Raw genomic sequence first — 24,569 nt, forward strand, 5'->3', positions numbered from 1 at the left:
TTTTCAAGTAAAAAGGAGCATTTGGTCAAATGCATGGAGTATTTGTGTACAAAGGAAATATCGTAATGATATGTTTATATAGAGGAATTGAAGGTCAGGTCATTCAGGACAAACTGGGACTGGAGCTTTGCTCGGTCCTTCAGGAGAGGCTGAAAGAGGCCTTTCCTGGTGTGTGTCTTTCCAGGGACAGGCTGATGAAGTCCCCCCAGATCACCCTGCTGGCCTGCTCCCTGATCGCCTTGATTACCTGAAGACCTCTGTGAGCTTTCCTGACGACATCAATGAAGCAGAGGAGTGTGTTCACAGGGAATTCAAACAGCTCTTGGCTCCCCGTAAGGTCAGTCATCCTAGTGGAACAGCTTTTCAAACAGGCCATGACGTGGTGTCCTACACACAAAGAAGGGTTAAAGATAAGCCTACTATCTGCCCTGGCAGTGCCCTGGTACATAAAAGGAGAAGACCATAATTTTTGTTGTGAATGTTCAATGTCTGCTCACTGGTTGTCTTGACACATTCAGAACCGCTTTGTTGACGCCAGAACGCCCTGCTGGCCTCCTATGTTATCCACAGAGGTCCTTGAAGGCCCAAAGACCTTGGTGAGCTTTCCTCATGACATCAGGGGAGCAGAGGAGTGTCTCGACGGGGAAGACACAACGCTGCTCACCTCCCCTAAGGTCAGTCATCTTAGTAACTAGTGTAACAGCCTGTGTAACATCACACAGGCCACATGTCCGGTGTCCTTTACAGTCAGAAAGGTTTCTGTGATGGCCTACATACGAAGTTCTGCAGACTGTGGAGGTGAAAAAAAAGAGGTGGTCTTGGCTTCGCCGGCTCTTAACCTGCAAGTGCAGAGAAACACACCACTTACAGCTAACATGGGACACCGAAACAGTACATGAAACATACATGCCGAAGCTGACATTTAGGTATCTGGGACTTCTAAAGTGGACACATAACCTGATTTATTTACATGGATGCCTCCTAACAACAAGATCATGAACATTTAAACGGATCCTGAACAGCTAACAGGCACGTGTACTATGGACACCTACCCTGAATATCTAACCTAAACGCCTTAAATGGAAGTCTAATATGGACACTCTTGCATATGTTCTGGTCTTCCCCACAGCCTGAAACATATTGGACGTTGTCGATTAATGGCATACCACAATGACCGTTACTGGCCATTTTCAGGATGCAAGCGGAGCACCTCCCTTGCAATTTCCAGTTAGGGTTAGGGTTAGACACCTAAGGGTTTATTGGCTTACCAGTTCTTGCTCTAGACTGATATTATATTTCTACAATGTCTTCGGCTTTCAGCATGCCCCAGATGATCAGTGTACTGATGTTCTGGGGTATACAAGTGGAAGCACGTTTTTAAACATGTTCTGTACTTATTTTTCTTTGCCAGTATTTTTTGTTTCCTGTATTTTTAAGAAATACAGAAAGATGGTGATCTATAAACCGGGCATTGTGTTTCATAATATTTTAACGATTACGTTTGACTGAATGGACTCTTGGTCTGTGGACCAGCAGGACAGAGTAATAGCCAGCCCTGGCCTTGCTGTCACTGCTGGGTCTCTGTTCAGGGGGCTGTTGAAGGGTCCACCAAGGCACTGAGTTCTCGTCCTGCAGTGCCACGGGCTGTTTCCCGCTCATCAAATCCTACGTAGTAATCATTTCGCAATTTCCTTCAAGGGATGTGCAGCTCCCTAACCCTGGAGGTAGCTTCTCTCTCACATTGACTGTTCAATTAAATTCTCTTAATATTATAATATGCATGCGTTTTTAGCAGCCAGAACACAAAGCCAACCATTCATTCAAAAAGGTTTATTACAGAATCAGTACAGTGATAGAAGTGGTTGAACCTGGCAAGTCCGTACCTTAAGATGCTAGCAAAAATAATTACAAAATTGTCTCGAAATCTACAAATCCATTAGTCCCATTAAAAAAAATCCTCAAAATTAGAACCATATATATATATATATATATATATATTTATATATATATATATATATATACACACACACACACACACACACACACACACATCTCTATACATTTCTTTACACAAAAAAAAGGTATAAATCCAGTTTGTACACGTTATCTCTTTAGTAAGTTGTACAGCGTCTTGGAGAATACAGTTAAGCAAGAACTCTCAAATGATCAGCAGCAAGTTTTCCTACCACAACTTAAATAAGTCCTTTATAAAAACCAACCACCCTGTTCTTCATGAAAACATTGGTAAGAAGAAAATGCATTCATTTACCAAAGTATATACATAAACTGTTAACTTTAGTGGCAAAATCTGCTTTGATCTAAAGGCTGCTAAGAACAGTGAATATCAAGTAAAAACTTTGTTGAATGTAGAAAACAAACTTAATCAACAATAAGGCTCATTAAAACATTTCCTTAAAAATTCAGAAAAAGATTTCCTACAACACTGTACTCAATCGTAAAATTTAACTGTTGGTCATTATATTACACATCACGGTGAAAAACAAAGCCACCAATGAAAATTTCCATGACACTATATTTTTCAACCAATGGAACATAGTTACTTTGGTTCACCAATCGTCTCGTCGGTAAACAAAATTCCTTTATAAGCCCCGCCTTCAGCTCTTCCTCTGACCTGCCAATCGACTAGATATTTCTAATGCATGTTGGGGTTTCTCTGCTGGGCGAGAACTCACCTGCATTCCTCACATAGCAGACACTATTCCACACTATTAGAAGATTCCTTGTTGGTCTTTGGACAGAACCGGTCAAGTGTCTGAACATGATTGAGACATGAAACACAAGCCAAATAAAGTTATGTTTGGCTCAGGACTGTAGGCAGGAGGGCGGTTCATCGTATTGTCAAGGTAGCAATCAGGGCGTATAGTAAGATCGTAATCAGGTTCTAGTCAGGATGCAGACAGGATTATCGGAAGGTTGCAGGAATGTTGCTGTAAGGTTGTAGTATGATCGTTGGAAAGATTCCATAAGGTTTTAGTAAAGTCTTAATAAGGTTGTGGTAAAGTTGAGACAGGTGGCTATAATGGTTTTGGAAGGTTGTAGTAAGGCTGCAGTAACGGTGCTGAAAAGTTGTAGGTAGGTTGCAGTACCATTGCTGAAAGGTTGTAGTAAGGTTGCAGTAAGTGTGCTCTAAGAATGCACAAGGTTTCTGTAAATTTGAAGTTAGGTTGCTGTGAGATTGTAGTAAGGTTGTGGTGGCGTTGTAGATAGCTGGCTGTAATGGAGCTGTAAGGTTGTGTACTACTACTTCGTTTTTTAGTCAGGGGGCGGTCCGTTCAGGAAGCTGGCTATGGCTACATGCGCTGATCCAGTTTTTTCTCAGTCTTCCTCATTTGCCACCGACAAGACAGAAGTCCACCACTGTTCATTGACAAAACAAAGCTCCACTTTGATTGGTCATCGTCTGTTAGGGGCTGTCGTCACCCGTCATCGTTGAGCTCTGGGGCGAGGCTGCGGGGTCCACGGTCTGATCCGTGCACGGGGCCACGGTCTGACCCGTTAAGGGGGCCACGACATTATCCGCGCCCGGGGCCAAGCCCTGACCCGGGCCCACGGTTTGGCCTGTGCCTGGAGCTGCGGCGCCGTCCTTGGGCCCCTGATCTCGACACAGACTCTGGTGGAGCTCCTCCAGCTCAGCAGGCAGGGGGATGCCAAGCTCCTGGTTGAGGGCCATGGCCTTGAAGAAGTCCTCCAGCTTCTGGAACGGGGGTCTGGGCAAGGAAAAAAACAATGAATACATAAATACATAAGAAGAAAGACAGAGAAAAGAGAGGGAAAAAGAGAGAGAGAGAAAAAGAGAGAACGAGAAAGAGAAAAAGAGAGAACGCGAGAGGTTAAAACAACGGAAGCAAAGTCTACAACACCGGGAAACAATCATGTCATAGGAATCTGAAGGGTGAAACGGAGATGCTATCTCCTGTTGGTTCCAGGGGCAGCACCGAGCAGAGAGCTGCCAGGTCACACAGGGTGAACGCTGGGCGGCGATACACTCTGTGTCCCTTCAGTTAAAGCTGCCCAGAAGACAAACACCTACTACTTACATACAAACCACAAACTGTCAAGAAAGCTCAAAGAACTTATCATTTGGGTTAATTTGGTGTTGTTTAGGTACATTTTCAGCAGAAACCCTTGCCATTATTGATTAAAAAGCTTAGTTTTAAAACATTTAAAAAACATTCCACATCAACCTAATTAATAAATGTAATCAAGTCGTGTATAAGCTTTTTTCGTTTAAATCTACCTCTCAAATGTATCTCTGTGAATGGCATTGTTTTATTATTCTTTTAAACATTTGTGCCATACTGAAAGCGCTTTATAAATAGAGTTTGACTGATAGCCAGGTCCACCTACCGGTTGTCTGGTAGCAGGTTACAACAGGCCACCGCCAGAGGGAAGAAACCAGGCGGGCAGTCTTCAGGAAGGAATTTCTCCCAGAACTTCTCCACATTCAGACCAAAGTCATTAGTCCTGGGCAGGCATTCGGGGTCGGCGTAGACCTGTCCAATGATCTGGAGAAGAAGAAAAAAACAGGAGCAAACAAGACAAAAAGTAAATCCACCTGGACTGCAGTTTGGGCGTCTTGAGACATCAGACTAGAATGGAGCGTTAAGCGTGTTAGAATTTACGACCGGCCATTACCTCGCAAAGCACGATCCCGAAGGAGAAGATGTCCACCTTCTCGTCGTAGCGTTTCCCTAGAGATTCAGTCAAAGAAAAGGGAGAACGTGAAACAATTGTCATCACATTTATAGATTTTCATTAAGGGCATTTAGCAGACGCTTTAATCCAAAGCGACGTACAATAAGTCGATTTGTCCGGAGAAAGAGTAACAACACTATATCACCGTTGGTACAGTAAAGACATTCATAGAAATAAGTGCCAAGAACTTACAACTGCTAGGTTAACCCATTCACCGTATGCAACAAAGATAGCTAGGATAAGACGCTACATAATGCAAAAAGTACTATTTTTAAGTGCCAGGACGTACAAAATACAATAGTCATCACATTATTGAAATCCCAGACGGGATCCAGCATGGCGCCTCAGGGTCTGCAGAGTTTGCTCTGACGCTCACCGTTGAGCATCTCGGGGGCCATCCAGTAGGGGTTCCCCACCACCGTGTAGCGCTTCTTGCGGTCGATGCGCCTGAACACCCTCTTTTTTGAGGTGGGCTTTTCGACGGGCTTGACCTTCTCCTCCACAATGAGCCGGGACAGCCCAAAGTCGGCCACCACCACCGTGTTGTCCTTTCGGAGCAGGGAGTGGGAGGCATGCATGAATAAACGACAATTCAAAAAGGGAAACACTACGACAACAAGGAAATAAGTGTTTTTTTTTTAACTAAAATTGACATTCAGGTTTCAAGAAGGTTTATTTGTCACATGCAATCAAGTATGCCGATTAGTTTAAAAGTGGGAGCGCTGCAGAAGCAGTGCAATTTAAGACAAAAATACATTAAATAGACATGCACATTAACATGTGTTGATAGGAGTGCTGGTCAGAAGTAGTTTGTTTCTTACCAGTTTAACCAGGCAGTTGTGAGAGTTCAGGTCGCGGTGGATGATGCTCATGGAATGAAGGTAGGCCTAAGCACAACAACAAAGAACAACACGCATTATATACCGAATGCGCGGTGATCCTTTGGCATGTCTGTGATCGAGTGATTGAATACTTGGTTGCTTCATGGGGAGGGTTTGATGGGACATGAAACAACAGCAACAACACACATTGGGAGGACATCACCGCAATCATATCAACATAACCGTCTCTCCTGACATCACTAAAACATCCGTTACCAATATTATCTGGCATAATCTCTTTTATGTTCTGATTTGGCCTGTGAGAATTTGCGTAAATGTGCCTGCTACAATTGTAAACATTGGCAATATAGTGATTTTGTCTTTGTAGACAAAACAAAGACAAAGACATTTGTAAAGTACCCGTATGGTGATTCGCTGTTGGTGACACCACAAACTCCTTCCTGACAGAGTACATTGCTTCCAAAAGACGAAAGTGCTATCTTGCCATTGTTTACATTCATGGCAGGCGCGCGCACGCTAAACGATTCTCTCCGGCAGAAACTGTACAATAACTGAGATTGGTAACGGATGTTTCAGCAGAACCATGAGGGATGTTTACGGTGGTTTGATCACACAGCTTGGTATAGTCCTATAAGCAACTCCAAACATTTTTTTGAAGGGAGTCTAATAGGACAGGAAACCAACTCACCATGCCAGACGCGATGCTCTTGGCAAAGCTGACCCTCTGTTCCCATGGAAACAGGTCCTGTCATTTTAATGAGAGAGACAGAGCGAGAGAAAGAGGGGGGGGGAGGGAGAAAGAAAACAAAAGGCATAAAACACATGATCTGGGGGTTTGCCTTGCATCTGAAAAGTCACATTTGAAGGCGAATTAAAAGAGTTTTGCTTCAAAACACGACACAAGGTCCAAAGCCCCTTTGCTACTCAGGGACCATATGATTCGCTGGCCCGCTGCCAGTCTGTGAGGGGGAAGGGGGGGAAGGAGGAGGCGGGGGGAGGGGATCTTCCACCTGGGAACACTTTCTACGTGTACTCTGGTTTCCTGGCAAAGCCCACTCACATGCCAGCCAAACTATACAGGCTTTCATCAGCGGCCTACAAGGTTCAACTTAGGTCTCCTCTCCTCACACACACACACACACACACACACATTTGTATATACAAACACACACACACTCTCACACACATACATACACAGACAGAGAGCTCATTCTGGGCCAGCCTACATTTGTTCCACAGCCAGAGAAAGAGAGAGAGACACACACACACCTCTGGAAAGTCAATGCCAATCTGTTGGTCAAGTTACACACACACACTCACTCACACACACACACACACACACACACACACACACACACACACACACACACACACACACACGGCATCGTACCATGTCTCTGATGTAGTCTTTGAGGGTCCCTCCCCTGATGTACTCTGTGATCAGATTGAGCCTCTTCTCCTTGTAGAGGACGCCGATGAACTTCAACACATGGGGGTGCTCCAGGCTCCGCATGACCTTTACCTAGGGTCAACACAGGTCATAGGTCAAACTTTACAATTCAGCTGGTGGACACCAGGTCGTCCAGGTGGGAACTCGTTAAAGTGTCCATCACTATCATCGATCGTTTTAGTGCTGCGTGACTGGTGTGGTACATGTGGCGCCACCGCGCTGTGGTACAATGCAGCTCTAAATAGAAGGGGCTTCATTAGAGGGAGCGTGTGAAAGCCGCTCTGTTAACTCGGTCATGAGGTCCAAGCCTTGACATACAGCATACTGAGGAATACTGGGAAATCCTGTTCTAGACTGACATACATACATTGTGTAGGATTTTGAATTCAAATCCTATGTCAAAGTATCCTAATGATTACTTTGGAAGATAGTTAATTTGTTGTAAGATTTGACAACGATGATTCTTGTTGCTGTCGACGCTGCGATGGCACTGCAATTTTAGAAATGACTGACCTCCTTCAGGAACGTCTTCTGTGTCTCTTCATCACAGCGCAGTAACTCCTTCATCACCATCACCTCCCCCGTGGCCTTGTGGGTAACCTGCCAGATTCAGTTGACAAAATTAGTTTAAATGTTTTCTGGGGAAACGTTGTGTTTAATGCCCAGTTAAGAAAATAAACAGTACACACATTTAACTGCCATTGTGAATTGATGCATGTTGCATAACTTTGAAATATAAATCAAAAACTAAATCCGACTGACATCCAATTCAAACTTCAGACCACAATGCCACAGACATTACAGAAACAACAGAGTTATTAATATATACAGGCCTCTATGTTATAAAAATAAAATGGTGACAGTCAACACTACCTGTTAACAGAAGCCGTTTTCTAAAATGGCGGCCGTGGTCAGGCGGACCCTCACCTTAATGGCCTGGCCGAAGAAACCCTTCCCCAGGACCTCGCCGTGGATCAGGTCGCAGGGGCGGAAGATGCGATGAGAGCAGCTGCTGGAGGAACGTAGGGACTCCGAGCGCCCGATGTCCCGCGACAGGAAGGGTTGGTCCTTGGGGGAGACGGGCCCCGGGGACTTACAGATGCTGTTACTGCGCCTGGAGGAGAGAGCTGCCATCAGCAACAACAACAACAACAACACGTCTCCAGCCCAGCTCTGTGTAACCATGCGTCAAATGGAAAACTCCTGTTCTTTAACCGTCAGCTGATGCAGAGTCTCTTGCTCTTATTGATCAGACTTAGACCCATCATGTGTCTGAGATATTTTAGAGCTGCAAACATGCCACTTTTGGTCAAAAGGTCAGGAATGTACGTCATTTAAAATAAATTGAAGGTAACTAGCTCATATTGAGCTGTAAACCCTGGTATCCGATCATTCCATCCCGTTGTATTCCTCCTGCTATCAGTGCCCACACCCTTTCCGTCTGCCAACGTCAGCACCTTTTGCCCTCTTAACATCCCTGGAAGAACAGATCCCCCTTCTGTGGATTCCCTCCCTTGGATTGGCTTCCCTCTCTTGCCCTTTGGAGGGCCTATGAGATGAGAAGGCCTCATAACACGCGGGCCCTTGGAGAGAGCGTAACTGATCCAGTAATGAAAGCCGGCTGGACAGCCCCAGAGGAGAGCTGGCTCGCTGGATGGCCGCGCCGCACCTACCTCAGCGAGCGCCTCTTCAGGGTGCTGTTGTCCACCACGTCCGCCCGCTCCAGCACGGCGTCCGAGGGCGAGGAGAGACGCATGCGGCCGGTGGCGGGGACCCCCAGCTGGTCCAGGGGGGAGCCCAGCCTCAGCCGGTCCAGGCGCTGCCTCACCGGGTCGTACTCTAGGAGCAGCTGCAGCGTCTGGCTGGTGCGGTGGACCAGGGCGTCGACCTGAGCGCAGCCAATCAGAAGAGAGCACTTTTTTGAATAACGGAAACATGCATACATGCGTTTGTTTTTAAGGAAAGGCTCTTGTAGATGGACAGCAGAGCAATACATTGGTTGGAATAAAAGAGAGGTGCAATAACAGAGATGTATGGGTGTATGGTCAATTCTGCATCTTAATTGGAGAGTTTATTTCCCCTTGTCCTTTAGAGGGGTTTAGTTTAGGGGTGTGGGCATGTGCAGCTCTTTGGGCAGCACAGGCTGTTAATAAAACAGACTCTACTCGAAAACTGCAAAGTGTTGTAGTGTTGAATGAATGATTACAGTAAATAACTTTCTATGAATTCCACCTTCACTTGGCCTGAATGGTGATGTAAGGAACCTACTTGAATACAGTATGTTTGATCATCCTACCGGCATTCTCATCTGTCTCGAGTACAAAAATAGAACGGTATGCAACAACGAATCAAAGAGAGTTATATACCATGTTCGCAATCTGAGGAATGCAAGTTAAATTAAATTCACCTATGCGAGTAATGATAGTAATGTGCCAGGGGTGAACAGGTGAATGCGTGGGAACAGCGACATAAGGTTCAGACCACAGCACTGGAATGCATCTAATATTGAAGCAGTGCCAATTAACTGGAGCAGTTCCAGGTGACCGCCCTCTCCCATTGGACGAAAGCACAGGTGAAGGAATGCTCGGCATAACAAAGGTATGTGTTGGTCAACCCATTGAGCTGTTGTGGCAAAGAGGAAGTGAGAATTTAAATCAAAAACCACACACACACACACGTTATACTTGCGGTGGGTAGGCCATAAGCAATAGCTAGCGTAAAAGACCTCTCTTGCATTAACCCACCTCCTCTTCCATCAGTGTGGCCACGGGCAGACCGTTTATCTCCAGAATCCGGTCTCCCACATGAATGGCGTTCCTGAGCTCTGGGCTGATGAGCATTCCTCGAACCCTGGAGTCGGAGCAGAGGTGTAAGCAATGGATAAAAACCGGGGAAACCGACTGATTTATCGGATTCTGTAAAGAGTCTCTTAAAATAATTCCAATGATACGATGTGGTTATCATATCTTGAAAGAACTACTGTACTAACTCTACGCTTGGCAAACAAAGAATACAAACAACACCCTGAAAACTTGTTGTGTAATTTGCAGGCGTGCACACACACGCTTATTTAACAGACGTGCAATTATGCACGAGGACAGAGGGAGCTCTGTTCACATGCTCCATGTAGAGGGAATAGGAGAGCAGAACTTTGGCTTCCTGCTACTTTCAGTCTTTTTGCAGTTGTACCTTTTATGACATTTTTCTTTTTTTGACCTTTAATCCTAACAGTGGCCCGACTGGTAAACTTCTTCGGTCATTTACAGTTATTTTATTGTATCTGTTTGTCTTATTCCATCCAATTATGATTGATCCGTCTTTGACTGTTGGGTTATATTGCCATGTAATCAGCTTTTATTCATCCTGTTAAGCATTAGCCACACATTATCATGCGTGTGTGTGACAGAGAATGCTTGAAGAAGTGTGAGTGAGTGAGTGAGTGAGTGAGTGAGTGAGTGAGTGCGTGCGAGGGAGCGAGCGAGCGAGTGAGAGAGAGAGAGAGAATATGACATGTAGCATAGGACCTCAGGCCTGCTAGCATACTGGACGGTCATCACGACTCACCCTTTGACCTGAACGCTGGCCACAGCGCTGCTGGAGTCCCTCTGCACGGACGCCGAGAAGCCCCGCTTGCCGTTGGCGGCGGACGGCATGGAGATGAGTGTGACCGTGTGGGGCAGGGAGTCCAGCACAGAGTCCTGGGACGAGTGCTTCTCCAGCACGGGCTCCAGGACCACCTGCTTGTAGCAGTCCCCGCTGCACAACCAGAGTGGAGAGGAGGGGTCGTCATGGAAACACGGCACACAGCAGACGAGCGCAATAGGATACAGGACAGTCTGCTAGTGTCTGGGATGTCTCCTTTGTCCTCCTGAATGACACGCATCTAAAATCAATTTACTGATCATTTAGGATAACAGTGTTTGATCAATATACTAATAGTAGTATACAAGGATAGATAAGTTAATATATTTCCAAAGATAAATCAATCCACAGCATTTGTTTTCAAAGTTGGTTGGCTTTAGTTGAAGGACTTGAACATCGGATAAACGATTAACAAATAAGAAGTTGAGGATGGTTGAAACTTAAGAAAAAGAGTTAATAAAAAACAAAAATAGAAATTTAATGTTTTTGTATAACTATGTTAACAATAGATGCAGTGAATGCCTATTACATAACCATAGCTGGGCCAGAAACGCTGTAAAACCAGGCCGATATGGTCCCACATGTCCACAGCACAACAAGGTCTCCTGGTCCCAGGTACACCGGTCCCACTGTATCCCAGGGCTTCTCACCAGTATAGTTTGGAGCGCTCCACCAGCGCGTACGTGTCCCGGTCCTCGATCACCACCTTACAGCAGAGGCACACGAAGCACTCGGGGTGGTACTTGAACTCCCCGGCCACCTGAAAACAAAAACACAAGGGCCGCGTTTTCATTCTGCTAGACTCCGGGGACCTGGAGCGACAGTGCACTGCTGAGTGCTGGGTGATCATCTGCAGTGTTATCTTCACTGGCTGCGTGTCACAGCCCGTCCTCCCAGCAGGCTGCTGGGGGGGGGGGGGGGGGGGGGGCTGTGACACATCAGGTAACACCTGCTTTCACCTTCCAGTCTGTCTGACTGAGGCTGTTTGTCTGAAACCAGCCATGATGTCAGCGGAACTCTCTCTCTCTCTCTCTCTCTCTCTCTCTCTCTCTCTCTCTCTCTCTCTCTCTCTCTCTCTCTCTCTCTCTCTCTCTCTCTCTCTCTCTCTCTCTCTCTCTCTCTCTCTCTCTCTCTCTCTCTCTCTCTCTCTCTCTCTGTCTCTCTCTCACCACCCCCCTCGGTCACTTGTCTCACGCTAGTCTCACACATGCCCCACCCCTTTAAAAATCTATTCTTCAGGAAAATGAAGTAACACTGTCACTCTCTCTTTTCCCTTGCTCATGCGACATGACCGCATGTCTAGCACGATTTTACGGTTTGGTTTTTAGTTGTTAGGGTTTGGCTTTAGGGTTAGGGTTTTTGTTTTCCGTGACACAAACACAGAAAAACGAAAATGGTGTGTTCTCACGGACAATATGGCCGGTTTGGGACGAGAACAAAGCCCCACATTGGGTTTCTCTGGCCGCAGTGTGTGTGCAGGACGCTCTGTGGAAGTATTCAAACTTCACCCAAATCACCACCAATACTGCGCTGCCTGCATTTGGTCCACAATGCCACATGAATGACTAGATCCGCATCTGGCATCCATAAATATTTGGTATCTGTACAATTTGACAATTTGCGGTCAGTGTCAATTTATTTAAAGACAAACCAGTTTTGAAGCAAGACTTGCTGAGATTGTGAGGGTTTATGCGCATTCGTATGACTTGCTTAAGCAGGGCGTACAAGGACACGAAAGAAGGTAGGAAACTCTGGGTTTCATTAGACAAAAAGCCTGCACATTACAGTGACCCCGTTGAAAATTACCATATTCAACAGCAGTTGGACAGCTTACACAAACAAGTATATTGAGCATTAGGGGTCAACAAATCCTGAGATGCCGAGACTTAGCCCAATCTAAACCCTGAGCCCTAAAAACAGAAAGAGGAAGGCTGTAGGACGTCTCTCCTTGTACACACATGAGCATAAGTCATAAATTAAATGTGCAATTAATGACTTGTGGCTCCTTCCCCTTTCAGTCACAACCGTTGCTTAGTCAGAATGCTGGGAATGGATGTCTGTCATTGCAGTGGGAAAGGGTTGATGTGAACCTAAGTGCATGTGTGTATCTTCCTATCTGTAAGGAAACGAGTCGACACTGATCTCCGTCACAACAGCCACAGGCTCGGCCAGCTGTTGACAGTTATTGACTAATGTAAACTAGCATCACATAGAGAGAAGGGTTACCGAGAGGGAAAGCTCATCTGGGCTTGGTTCCTCGTATGTACCACAATAACACATATTACACACATATTTCCATACAGGCTATATGGAACTATGTTGACAAAATGGTTGCTGTGAAAGGTCTAATCAAATTAAATTAATATACGATAACAAACAACAATGTGATGGCTAGAGCCACAGATGCTAATCTGATAAACGTTGTTCATTGCTCATTCCGAACAAGACGATGTAGCTTCCAAAAGATTTCAGATCGTTTCTATTGGTGCATGCTCCCACATGACCCTGAGGGGTAGCCATGATTCTGTTTCTGGTTATGAGGTTACCAAGACAACCAACCGCCAAAAAGACTTAGCCAAGATGGCAGCAGAAAATTTGAAGGCCCAAGAATGTTCTTTGCTTTGTGGGGCAAAAACATTAAAAAGTCTCTGCAGAACAATAAAACAGTAAAGAATAAAATAATGCAGATTGCAATGAAAGCTGTTAAATAGTTTGGATGTTTGCTATGTCCCTTTAATAGTTGGTGATTATTCAAGAAATGAAAGTTTGAAAAAAGAAGAACGGAACACATTCTCTGGTCCCTTTTACTCTCAGACCAAAACCATTAGTTTGTGTTTTATGAGTCTGGTAAAGACTTGACAGGCAGGACAACTCAAAAGGCCAGTTTTTTTTTACCCCTACAAAGCTACATGTGGTCAATCTAACCTTTATTGTATTATTTGAATCCCTACCCTCACCCAAAGTTTCCCCATTTAACGTGTTAATCTACTGGTAATCTGTGACAATAATTTATTTTGAAAAGCCCCTTCTCTTCTGTTGGCCCTTTACTGCTTGTTATAACTTTCTGAATACAATGATACTATCTATCTATTTATCTATATATTGTGGCTGTACTCATGTATATCCCTTTTGGTGCTCTTGGCGTTGTATAGTGTATGTGAAACTCAATCAAAGAGGAGCAAATGATTCATGTTTTTCGAAGTTTAGATAGATTCTAGACAAAATCAAGGGTGGGGTCCATCAACTTGTCACTTGTCTTTGATAGCATCATGAAGCTTCCCTGATCTTAATCCAGTAATTACATTTTGACACGGGTGTTCTGATGTGGGTTTGTGTGGTTTTTGTTTGTTTGGCACACAGGGGCTCCCGCTCTCTTCATCTCGAGTATCGGAGGATTCGTGTTTTATTATGTTGGGCGGTTCTTGCGCCGTCATCATGGAACGGATGTCGAATACATAAAGTTGTCGTTGTACAACCACGGTGCTCACTATGATTTAGGTAGCGGCAGCACAGCACTGGGGGGGGGGTGGGGGGGAGTGTCATTATTCCCTTGGTTGGTGACGCCAACCACACCATTGTTCAGCCCCAGCGAGCGTCCCTACACTTCTCACCACATCAAGGCTTCAACGATGTGATGGACAGACTCCAAACCTAAACCACCTTCCACTCTGCCATCTACCCATTGGACCGCTCTGTGTGTTGCGGGGGGGGGGTGTACTCTGTGGTGTTTCTCTGAACAGGGGAGAAGTGAATGGGGGCCACAAGGGGGTAACCCATTACACAACAGGGTCGTTTTCAGTCGGGGCCCCTCTAACGCTGTGTTTCCAGCTCAGCTCACACAGTGTAAAAATACTTTCTCTCTATTCTACACGTTCTCCCTGTTAACAGCAGCTGGGTTTGTATTTTTTGCTGCCGGTAATCTCAAACACCTGGGAGCAAGTGGAATGAGGTGATTCATCCCAGCACTTAATTTACAACTCTTGGTTTCAATTGTTGATTTATTAATAAATTCTGCCGCACAAGCTGCAGTGAATGAAATTCCGCCGTACTGATAACAAAGGACATGTTGTCTTTGTTTTTTAGTTGAAAATCAAAACTACGGTGGATTTGGGAGAAGGAAGTCCATGGAAAAGACACAAATACAAATTGGCTCTGACAAGACTGGGTCTCAAAAAGAAAAATTTCTTTGATTTGTTCATATACATACATACATATAAAAGAATAATGAACCAAACTTAAAAGGGCTGATGTAATCTGAGCTATTCGTTCTTCTTTGGCAACCCCCCACAAATGCCAACAGAGAAAAGTTTGGGGGAAAAACCTCAACCTTCTCCCCCACGATGGAAGAGCCTCAGAATCCAAACAAGACAACCCACAGCTTTGGTTGGGGGGAGGGGGGTCCAGACAAATCCATGGCTGCCTTTTAACAGTTATATCACTGAATTGTCTCATAAAACACAGATAAATTAGATATGTTTTCTAGTTTTATGAGAGCGTCTACAAGTAGTGCTCATTTGCACAACGCTGTACTGCACATTGTAAAGTGGGAATAATATCGCCAGATGACAAAGAATTAGTGACTTTAGATGGACTACACTCCGAAATACAACCATAAATGCACACACCGGCGTAGCGACCCAGAGCTTTCGTACGGCTCCCCCCCCCCACCCCCCGCCTTCCACTCACCATCGCAGGACCAGTCATCAGCAGGGAGCAGCCGTGGCACTGGCCCCCAAACGTCTCCCAGTAGTGCTTGGCACAGTACAGCTTCCCGCCCTTCTCATAGTACCAGTTGGTCAGGTGGTCTGAGCAAACAGAACACCTGCAGGGGGAGGGAGGAAGGGAGGGAGGAAGAGGGATTTCCAGTTTATTGTCATGTGCACATTAAAAGAACAAGCAAGCTAAAGGCAAATAAATGCCTGAATCTCAGCCCTCCTCAACATTTCAAACCAAAGAAGTAACCAAGAAAAAAAGTGAATAGAATAGTTAAGTATCCCAAAAAAGTTTATTTAAGAGAGTAATATTCTGTATAAATGATAGGATAGTGACAAGTAGGCAGATGCCTGGATCTTAAATTTTTATTATCAAAAAAAGAAAATGAAAGTAAGAAAGAAAGAAAGAAAGAGGGCTAGAGAGCACATGGAAAGTTTTATTGAAGGACAACCCCTCACTCAATGGGGCCTTAAAAACACAAATACATAAGGTATATAAAACAAACGACACATAAGAAAAAATAAAAGAGGACACTTGATGAATTTAACGATTTCTGACTCAAATCCAGAGTACAATCCTGACTGCCAAACTACAAACCAGAACAAACTCTGACTGTGTCAGTATGCCTTCCAGCCTTAACTTCACCTACCAATCAGAGGGTCAAAAAGAGTTGAAGACAAGTCCTGCAAAACAGAACAAAACACAGCAGGAACGCCAAAAAGGGCAGGGAAAAGGGCAGTTGTCCAAAGTCAAACTTTGGACAACAATAAAACTATAACAATTTGAATTTGATGAACAGGTTGACATTTGACAGTTAAAGATTCCCATGGGCTGTGGATGGGTGGAGGGACAAGTGAAAGGGCAAATAGAGGGAGCCCAGAAGCCATACACCACAGACTGACAGCGACTGGAGGTGGAGGTCCGTTCAAGTGACAGGGTGTACTTTTTCCGTCCACGTCGATCAAGTTGGAGTTTAAACAACTTGGGTGGAAAGAGCTCATCCCATGAATTGTGTGGAGTCTTGTGTTACGAGCCTCGGAAAACGCAGGACAATAAAAGTGTCAGCTAGCAGACTGAGCCAGGAAACATACACAGGTTGATCCTGACTTGCTCTGCACAATACATCCTAAAATGTAGCCCCACCTTACTTGCATTCCTGCACCTTAATTCGAACCAGTTGTATGAAAGGGCTTAAAAAAAACAGAAGCACAAGGAAGACCGCAATCTATGAGCATTTAAAAATAGGATTTCAGAAGAAGGGATGGAAAAATGCCGGAAAAGGCTTCGGGTTGACACTACTGTGGCAGCAAATCCCTCCTGGATAAGTCAAGGAAGATCTCTGGGCATTCCCGCAGCTCTCTTACCAGAGTGGTTTCTCATGTGGGTCAAAATAACTCCTGACAAAACCCTTTGTGCTAACGCAGTGCCTTTTATCTCACTGAACACCGGGCTTACTGATCTAAAGATCTAGAAGAATTAGAAGAACTAATCTGAAGATCTTTGAGCGATACGGGGATGCAGCATGACTTTGAAGAAATATGTCATTCCAGGTTTAAAATACGAAGTCACGTTCACTATTTCGTATTACAATGACAGGCTGAGAAGACCAGCAGATTAATGGGAGAGGGTTGATGGGAGGTAGGAGTGACAGTGACGCCAGAGACAGAATGTTCACATAGTTAAGAGTGGAACGCTGAAGGTGAGCGCATCTGCGCCACTTGGAGCCAACGGGCATGTCTCACCTGCCGTGCGTTATGAAAATTCATGGAAACAGGTTCAGCCACCGGTACACGCAATCGCGCAATCAAAAGGATGAGCAAACCTATTTGCAGACTTATTGATTTTGCCGTCCACAACAAGGGGCATCTGTGGACTTTAGCCTTTCGACCAGCAGCAGAGCTTTATGATCAGTTAGTAACAGAAAAGTCAACTGAGGTCAACGAAAGAATATTGCGTCACACTTAATAATCCAGATGGATGAAGTTACCAGAAAAATAACACATGTTATTCCTCTCCTTGCCTCATCATTCCGAGATGACTTAATATTAGCTACAAAACCGCCATGCTGCAGGTTTTTCCAATCGAAAACCGAGACATAACTGCAGAATGCAGCGATGTTTCATGCTTATAACATGATTTGCAGCAGACATGAGTGCCTGTCAAAAGATAATTTACATTTCTTTGGTCAAGTTAACTCAATTCAATATTATAGTGTTTATAGTATAAAATACATTTTAATCTGTCAAGTGTAAATAGGCTGGGTGGAGTGATGCAGTGTAAAGGTATGGAGAGAGGGGAGAGGTAGATGCCAAACAAAGGGCATTGTTGTCTGTGGGCTACGCTAACGCTAGTTTAATCAGACACAGCATGACCAGCTTTAACACATTCAACATCATACAAATGTCCTGCAATGTTCACCAAATGTAGAACAACCAGAGAGGAAGGCGACTGCCTAGCATTTAAGACTTCATTTTAATGTGCCACACAAACGTGGCCTTATTAAAAAAAAAGTTAAGTCATTGTTGGGTTATTTTTACTTTATCTACCATTTACTGTTTACTTAGTTTAACTTGACCTTTGTTTCTATGGAGGGACCTTTGTTTCTGGTTTAATTCCCAGGGTTCCTTCCCTTGGATTTTGGGAGTTTCCATTGGCCTTTCGAAAGCTTAGGTGCTGTTGTAAAATGTAGTCCTTTGAGACTTTAATCAAGGGCAAATTGACTCCGAGGCAATTGACTTGACTTAATAGTTCAATAACACTGTTTTTAAAGACAAGCAGGCCAGGCACGGATAAAGGAAAATGCTTGCTTGATGCTCCACAGTGCAGTCAGAGGAGCATAATACAGGGGAAGTGGAGCGGGAAGTCTTCCACCGATAAAGATCACATTAGGGAGCTAAGCTGTCCTAGGAGCCGGCTGGACCAGAGCCATGTATCCTATTAGAATCATGTCTGATGGGGTGTTGGAGACATCACACAGCAACCGGGACGGAAAGACCCAGACCAAAACAGACAGTGTCACTAACTTGACTTTTGCCCCCTGTTGACTTGGGTTATTTTAGCTCTTGAATTTAGAATCTATTTGAGAAGAGCTACCTCTGTGAAATTTAGTAGGTGGTTTGTTGAAATGTGCCACCTATTCAATACCCACTGCCTTTATAAAACTAATTTAATAATTGTAGTAAGGTTTGATTCCTATAGCTACAAAGCAATCTCAGGATTCTGCTATGTGTATTTGTTTGTCATTTCCGGGTATGCCAGATTCTCAATAAAAAAAAAAATATATATATATTGTGCTTCATTGACACTTTGTGACATCTACTAAGGAAGGTTGATGCGGTCAGGCAGATACTGTCAAAGATACTCAACTCTTCAATAGCTTCCATGAAGCACCTACTAACAATAACACTGCAAAGGACTGTCACCTCGTCTCAACTGTAACATAAATATGCATAATGTGACAGAAGGCAGACCACATACATCCTCCTCCAGTCCACACAGTTCCCACTGGTTACTTTCACATGCGTGTGTCTCTGTCAAGGAGCAGGGGCCAGGATAGTGTAGTGGGGAGGGCTTTCGAAACCCTGTGAGTCTACCTTTGGTCAAGGGGCAAGAGGCCTAACCCCGACCTGCTCATTAAGGCCTTAGGATAGGAACAAACTTGGACTTGGAATGAATTGATTGGTAAAACACGAACCACACACACACACACACACACACACACACACACACACACACACACACACACACACACACACACACACACACACACACACACACACACACACACACACACACACACACACACACACACAGTGAAGCCCCTGCGCAGAGCCTAGCTCAGTCGACATGTCTTGCATTCCCTAGTGAAACACACAACAATTGTTAGACAACCAGTTCCCAGCAGTCCCTCCACATCAAAAACAAACTCAAACGCCTCAGAGATATCACAGACCAGATAGGGACGATTCTCTGGGACAAAAAAACAAAACAAACACACTTTAGGGTATGTGTTAGGACGGGGCCTATGCAGGTGGCCAGGCTAGAGACAATACAACGGACTCGCCAACATAAACACTAAAAAAAGTAAACATTCATCATTTCCTTTAATTCTGAGAGCGGAGAATTCCGAATCTTGTAGACTGCAAGCAGGTCCTTAATGTGAGCCTGGCTGGCAAGTTGGCAAGTTTAACATGACTTATTATTCATAACTCGGGGTGACTGACTGTTTCCTGTGTTAATTGTACGAGAACCCCTTGAAGACGAGGTGAAAGAGAAAGAAAACTCTTGCGACCGAAGCCATACATGTACCACATGTTTAGAATTATTCTGTCAGCCAGGGCTTGAGCCATTTGAGTCAAGCACTTTATCCTAAGGGTCTACAATTTCCTTGTATTAAATGGAAACATGCACTTAAAATACATTCTTTTAATAGTACTATGAGATGGGAACAACTTAAGAATAGACAATGTGTGTGTATCATTTCCTAAACGTGTATAACCCACCTTTGTCAAATGCATCAACGTAACACTGCCTAACACAGGAAACTAGCAAGCTAGTTATCATGCACCAGATAGGCAACATGGGAACGTAATAGTACCTGAAGCACCGAGTCAAACGTTATTTGCAGCAAGCCGGAACAATCAAGGTGTCTAGGGAGCGAGAGAAAGGGCCAACTTTGCCGCAAGCGTCTCAGAGGACTAAGCCTGGTCTCTGAGTCGTTGTCTAGGAATGCCGCGGCTGGGAGCGTGGCAGGAGCCTTTACTACTGTTGTTACCTACAGGCCCCCCTGAACCCCCTTCAGGGTTACTGGAACTGGGCTGATGTCATCGCTCTGGCCGTGTTTACACAGGAGGGCACCTTTACATGGCTGCCACTGAGCGCACAACAATAGACAATAGCCGCGACGCAGCGGGTGACATTCACAAAGAATGTTCCTTTAGTTAGCTTTGTGCTAATGGAGGGAGAGGGAGGGGGGGTGGAGGAGAACGTTTTGAGTTTCTTGTAGGGAAATAAAGTACTTTGACCCACACCCCCTGGCCTCCGGCAAAAAAATACAAGTGAACACTATTTAAAGTGCCAAGTGATCAGTGACGCTTGAAATTCGGGGTTTGTTTGAATAGGGTTTGTACTTTGTACAGCACCCGTAGCACAGGTAAGACTTCAACAAGCTCGGCTCTTCCCAGCACTTACTAACTGATTGAGATATTTTGAAGAAAGAAAACCCTGTAAAGAGAATTATAAACCTCATATAAACAAGGAGAAGCCTAGAGAATAGTTGCACATATTCCAGTTGGGAAGAATTGAGAATATATCAGGCTGGTGTAAGTTCTTCAACTAACAAAATGATATAAAAAATAGGGTACAATAAAAATCTTGTGTCTGTATTCAAGAAGATAAGGTGTCTGCTTGAGCAAGCCATTGACAATTCACGCTTCTTCTAGACCCTTCTTCTACGTTGCAGGTTATTGAATGAAGAAGCAGTAATTGAGTGGACGGGAGTGAAGTTGAGATTAGGGTCCTCAGAGGTGCTATACGATGGGTTAGCCACTGTGGTCACGCCATCTACACTTCCATTCATTGGGTATGACTATAGCATCTTGTTATAAACAAATGTATGACTACATTTCCGTTGTAACTATAAATGTCCAACTATGACAGGTGGAAGGCCCACAAATGAAAAGGGGTATCACTGTAACTTCATTCCACACTAACTATAAATGTCCAACTAGGACAAGTGGAAGGCCAACAAATAAAACGGGCTATTTATATACAAGGAAAGGTCTGAAACCTCTGGGAACGTAGGGTAACTTCCCCACGATACCAAACCTGAATACCAATCTGCAGATAAAGCAATTGAGTGCATTTGAATACAATTCGTTTCCTGAGTCAATCAAAACAAAAACATTCACGGAATGCCTGCGAGATGCATCTCTGTCGGGGCCCTATGGGCCATGTTGTAGAACGCTGAATGGAAAAGCTTTTGTTTTGCAAACAGTTTAGAAACTTACTGGAAGCAGGCGTTATGCCATGTGTCCTGGAGAATCTTCATGTGATGAGAGTCTTCAATCGGTCCTCCACAACATGCGCAGTGGTGTCCACGATCGGTGTCTGCCAGACATAAACAATGTAATGATGTAAAATAGCATTGCATTTTTGTGATTGCGTGATGGTACGTGGAGTGGTTATGTCCACAATATGGTTGGGCGACAATTGCAACCGTCTTTAGGCAATACGCATGGTTTTTCTTTTCATGTTTAGAAATAGCTCACTTATAGCTAATTTTTAAGTAAATACATCCCGATTTCAACATCGTGCAGGCTACCTCTTTAAACTAGCCAGGAACAACGCTCGCTTAGATCGAAGCAAATTTGTGAATATCCAGCTCACAAACAACATGTGAAAAGCATTAGCCTACCTTCCAGTTTCTCCATCTAATCTCGTTGACTGCTCTTTAAAGGTTCCAGCAATATCTCATTCTGAAGCAGTGGGGCTATGGATGCGTTGAGTGTTTCATCTTTCGGCCACACGTACACCAAGTAATCGCCAGGTCCAGTTATGATATATATGTATACATACATATATATATATATATATAAAAACGCGTCCCCAGATAGTTGTAATCACCGTGGACGGACGAAACTTTCTCACTGCTGGCAGGATAACTGACGTAATGCAGTCTGCATTCCTGTACGGAGAGCGGAAAGGACCCAACTGGATCACCTGGAAAACAAAGCGCACCGAACAAAAAAACACACACTCACACACGTAAGAGCACCCAATTTTGTCATTTTACAACAACAGCGCCATCTATCGTCGAAATGCGCATCAGGCAACATAGCTCCCTAAAACAGTGAATAATGTAGGCAACGTCTGATTTAGGCGATATCACATTCAATAAAGTATGTTGGGGGCCGTTTGTAACTTTTGCTGCTTAAAAACGTGCTTCACTTGTTCCAGATTTAGCTCGAGCTTTTCTTCAGTTGTAAAAAATGCACCGCAATTTTCATGCCACTTTAATGTCAAAAATTAGAATTATATGTTAAATCCACATCCCAAATCTGAATCGACATCTTATATTGAAATCGTAAAACTAAAGCTAAATCCATTATCTAAATCAAATCTTATATCTAAATCCTACATCGAAATGCAAAATCTTACAACTAAAATCGAAATCCAAAATATATACAACAAATATGCTAATCTCCCAGGGACAACGCTTCCCCCCCCCCCCCCACCCCCCACCCCTCTCTCTCTCTCTCTCTCTCTCTCTCTCTCTCTCTCTCTCTCTCTCTCTCTCTCTCTCTCTCTCTCTCTCAATGGTGTCATGTCCAATTGTATGGCATTCAGACGTCAGTGACTTTGAAAAGAGGACAAGCAAGGCTTCATGTTACTCTAATTGAAACACAATAGGCCAAACAGTTAATTATATTTATTATAAGTCTATTGAAAAAATAGCAATAGACCGAAAGGTTATACAGTATAGCATAAAATAGATTTCATAAGTGATCATGAAGCATGGAGCTGCCGTGTGACCCACCCACACGTCGTAGCTACATGCGCGTGTATAACGGTGAGACGCAGCTCGGGTTGCTGGGAATTGACCCTAGCTCTAACCCTGGATTAGCATAGATCTGTGAGAAGCATGTAACAAGGTATAAATAGTACAAATAGTTATGTATATAATAACTGTGCACATGCACAGCAAAAGCGATCCGTTTCTGATTCTATGATTTGATCTACACAAACAGTACTATCGTACTATATATCAAATGAGAGCTGAGACTCTCCTGATTCCAATAGTCCATCCATAATACTCTGTGACTAAAACAGGCAAAAAACAATCAAGAAGAGACTTCACCTTTTCTGTTTACAACCAAAAATGACCTTGCCTTCAATGTTTTTGTCATCAAAGTTGTGTTTGGTCACATAAAATCACCATTAACGTATAATCACGTTTCTGTGAACCATTTTGCAACTAAACATGGTGGTGACAACCAATGTATATAGTAGCTAAGAGGGGGTTTCAGAGGAAATAGGTTAATTGCGGAATTTCAGGCGGATATTAAATCTTCCACTTGTTCGCTTTGTTTTAGCTATAATCACTCTAACCAAGTTATTATCCACATTGGTTATTTCACTCGCTCAACAATCTCAAAGGGGCTATCTATGTTTTGGTACCAAGATTACATATAAGAGCCCCTTGCCGTTGTGGAGTAAAACTCATAAATAGGCCTAGTAATATGGTAAAGTGGTAAAGTACCCTGCTAAGTAGTCATGGTCAGATATAGCGGTACTAAAGCTAGAATATATTCAATTATGACAGATTTTTGATGGATTTTAACATTAAATGGATGGGTTTGCAGGTGTTGAACATTACCGTTTTTCGGAGGTAGACGGCTAACATAGACTCATCAGTGCTCTGAATACGAGCTCCGTGCAAGACCTGAACCAGGTCTCAGGTGACTGAGCTTCTGTTAATAGGTTGTGGAGTGTGTGTGTGTGGATGCTGTTGTGGATAAAAGCCCACACTTTAAACACTTTAACAAGATGCCAGAGGTTGAAAAGGAAATGAAAATTATAAACCTTTATTATCACTTGCATGAAAATACTTTATTATCACTTGCAAAGAGGTAATAAGTTAGTTTGCAAAGCACTCCTGATCTTGAATCAGGCTTCGGGTTAAATTCCCACTGGGTTTGACTTTCCTCAACATGCGCTGTCCAATCACAACACCCTATGCATCGGGCCTAGAACTTTTTTTTAGGCCTTAAGCCATTTTTTAGAAAGGCCAATTTAGTCAGCTAAGTAACCAGGGTTCATCTCTGGATTCGGCAAATGGTGTAAATGAGTGACACGTGAATGCCCCTCAGGATTTGGGCATTTGTAGACATGTCCTTCGAATTGGCCGGATAATGGCTTCTTTAACCTTGTGGTAACTACCTTAATACAGTGTTTAAGCTAACGTTAACATTTAGCTTTGTGACAATACCTAGTTAACCTTAACATATCAGTGAACTGAGAAATAGACTGAGATCATTGACTATCAGGAGGTGTAATAAAAGACACATGGAAATCCAAACAGAGCCCTTATGCCTCGTTTCCACCGAGCGGAGAGGCTCGGTTCGGCGAGGCTCAGTTAGCTTATATTGGCGTTTCCATTGCCAAAAGTTGGGCAGGGTCACAAAATAAGCGCTCTGAGCCACTCC

The 24,569-nt window shown here is 44.0% G+C and overlaps 1 protein-coding gene across 1 annotated transcript; it reads right to left on the reverse strand.

Annotated features, from left to right (window-relative positions):
- Positions 1-1,854: 1,854 nt before the first annotated feature.
- limk2 (LIM domain kinase 2) lies at positions 1,855-22,025 on the reverse strand. The gene is made up of 16 exons (XM_079745476.1): positions 21,779-22,025; positions 21,372-21,471; positions 15,337-15,472; positions 11,301-11,410; positions 10,573-10,764; positions 9,753-9,858; positions 8,682-8,896; positions 7,936-8,122; positions 7,522-7,608; positions 6,949-7,080; positions 6,247-6,303; positions 5,538-5,603; positions 5,093-5,264; positions 4,657-4,712; positions 4,369-4,526; positions 1,855-3,728 (listed from the first exon to the last, which is right to left on the reverse strand). The coding sequence occupies exons 1-16, from the start codon at positions 21,792-21,794 to the stop codon at positions 3,425-3,427; spliced, it is 2,094 nt and encodes a 697-aa protein (XP_079601602.1). The 5' UTR covers positions 21,795-22,025; the 3' UTR covers positions 1,855-3,424.
- Positions 22,026-24,569: the final 2,544 nt, after the last annotated feature.

Source organism: Pollachius pollachius, assembly GCF_949987615.1.
Source record: "Pollachius pollachius genome assembly, chromosome: 1".
Taxonomy (NCBI): domain Eukaryota; kingdom Metazoa; phylum Chordata; class Actinopteri; order Gadiformes; family Gadidae; genus Pollachius; species Pollachius pollachius.

What these genes read in the sequence shown, in the direction of transcription:
- limk2 (XM_079745476.1), bottom strand. An exon ending in GCCAGCGTTCAGGTCAAAGG is followed by an intron (nt 9,859 to 10,572) that starts GTGAGTCGTGAT and finishes CTCCGACTCCAG; the next exon opens with GGTTCGAGGAATGCTCATCA. An exon ending in CCACACTGATGGAAGAGGAG is followed by an intron (nt 8,897 to 9,752) that starts GTGGGTTAATGC and finishes GGCTGCGCTCAG; the next exon opens with GTCGACGCCCTGGTCCACCG.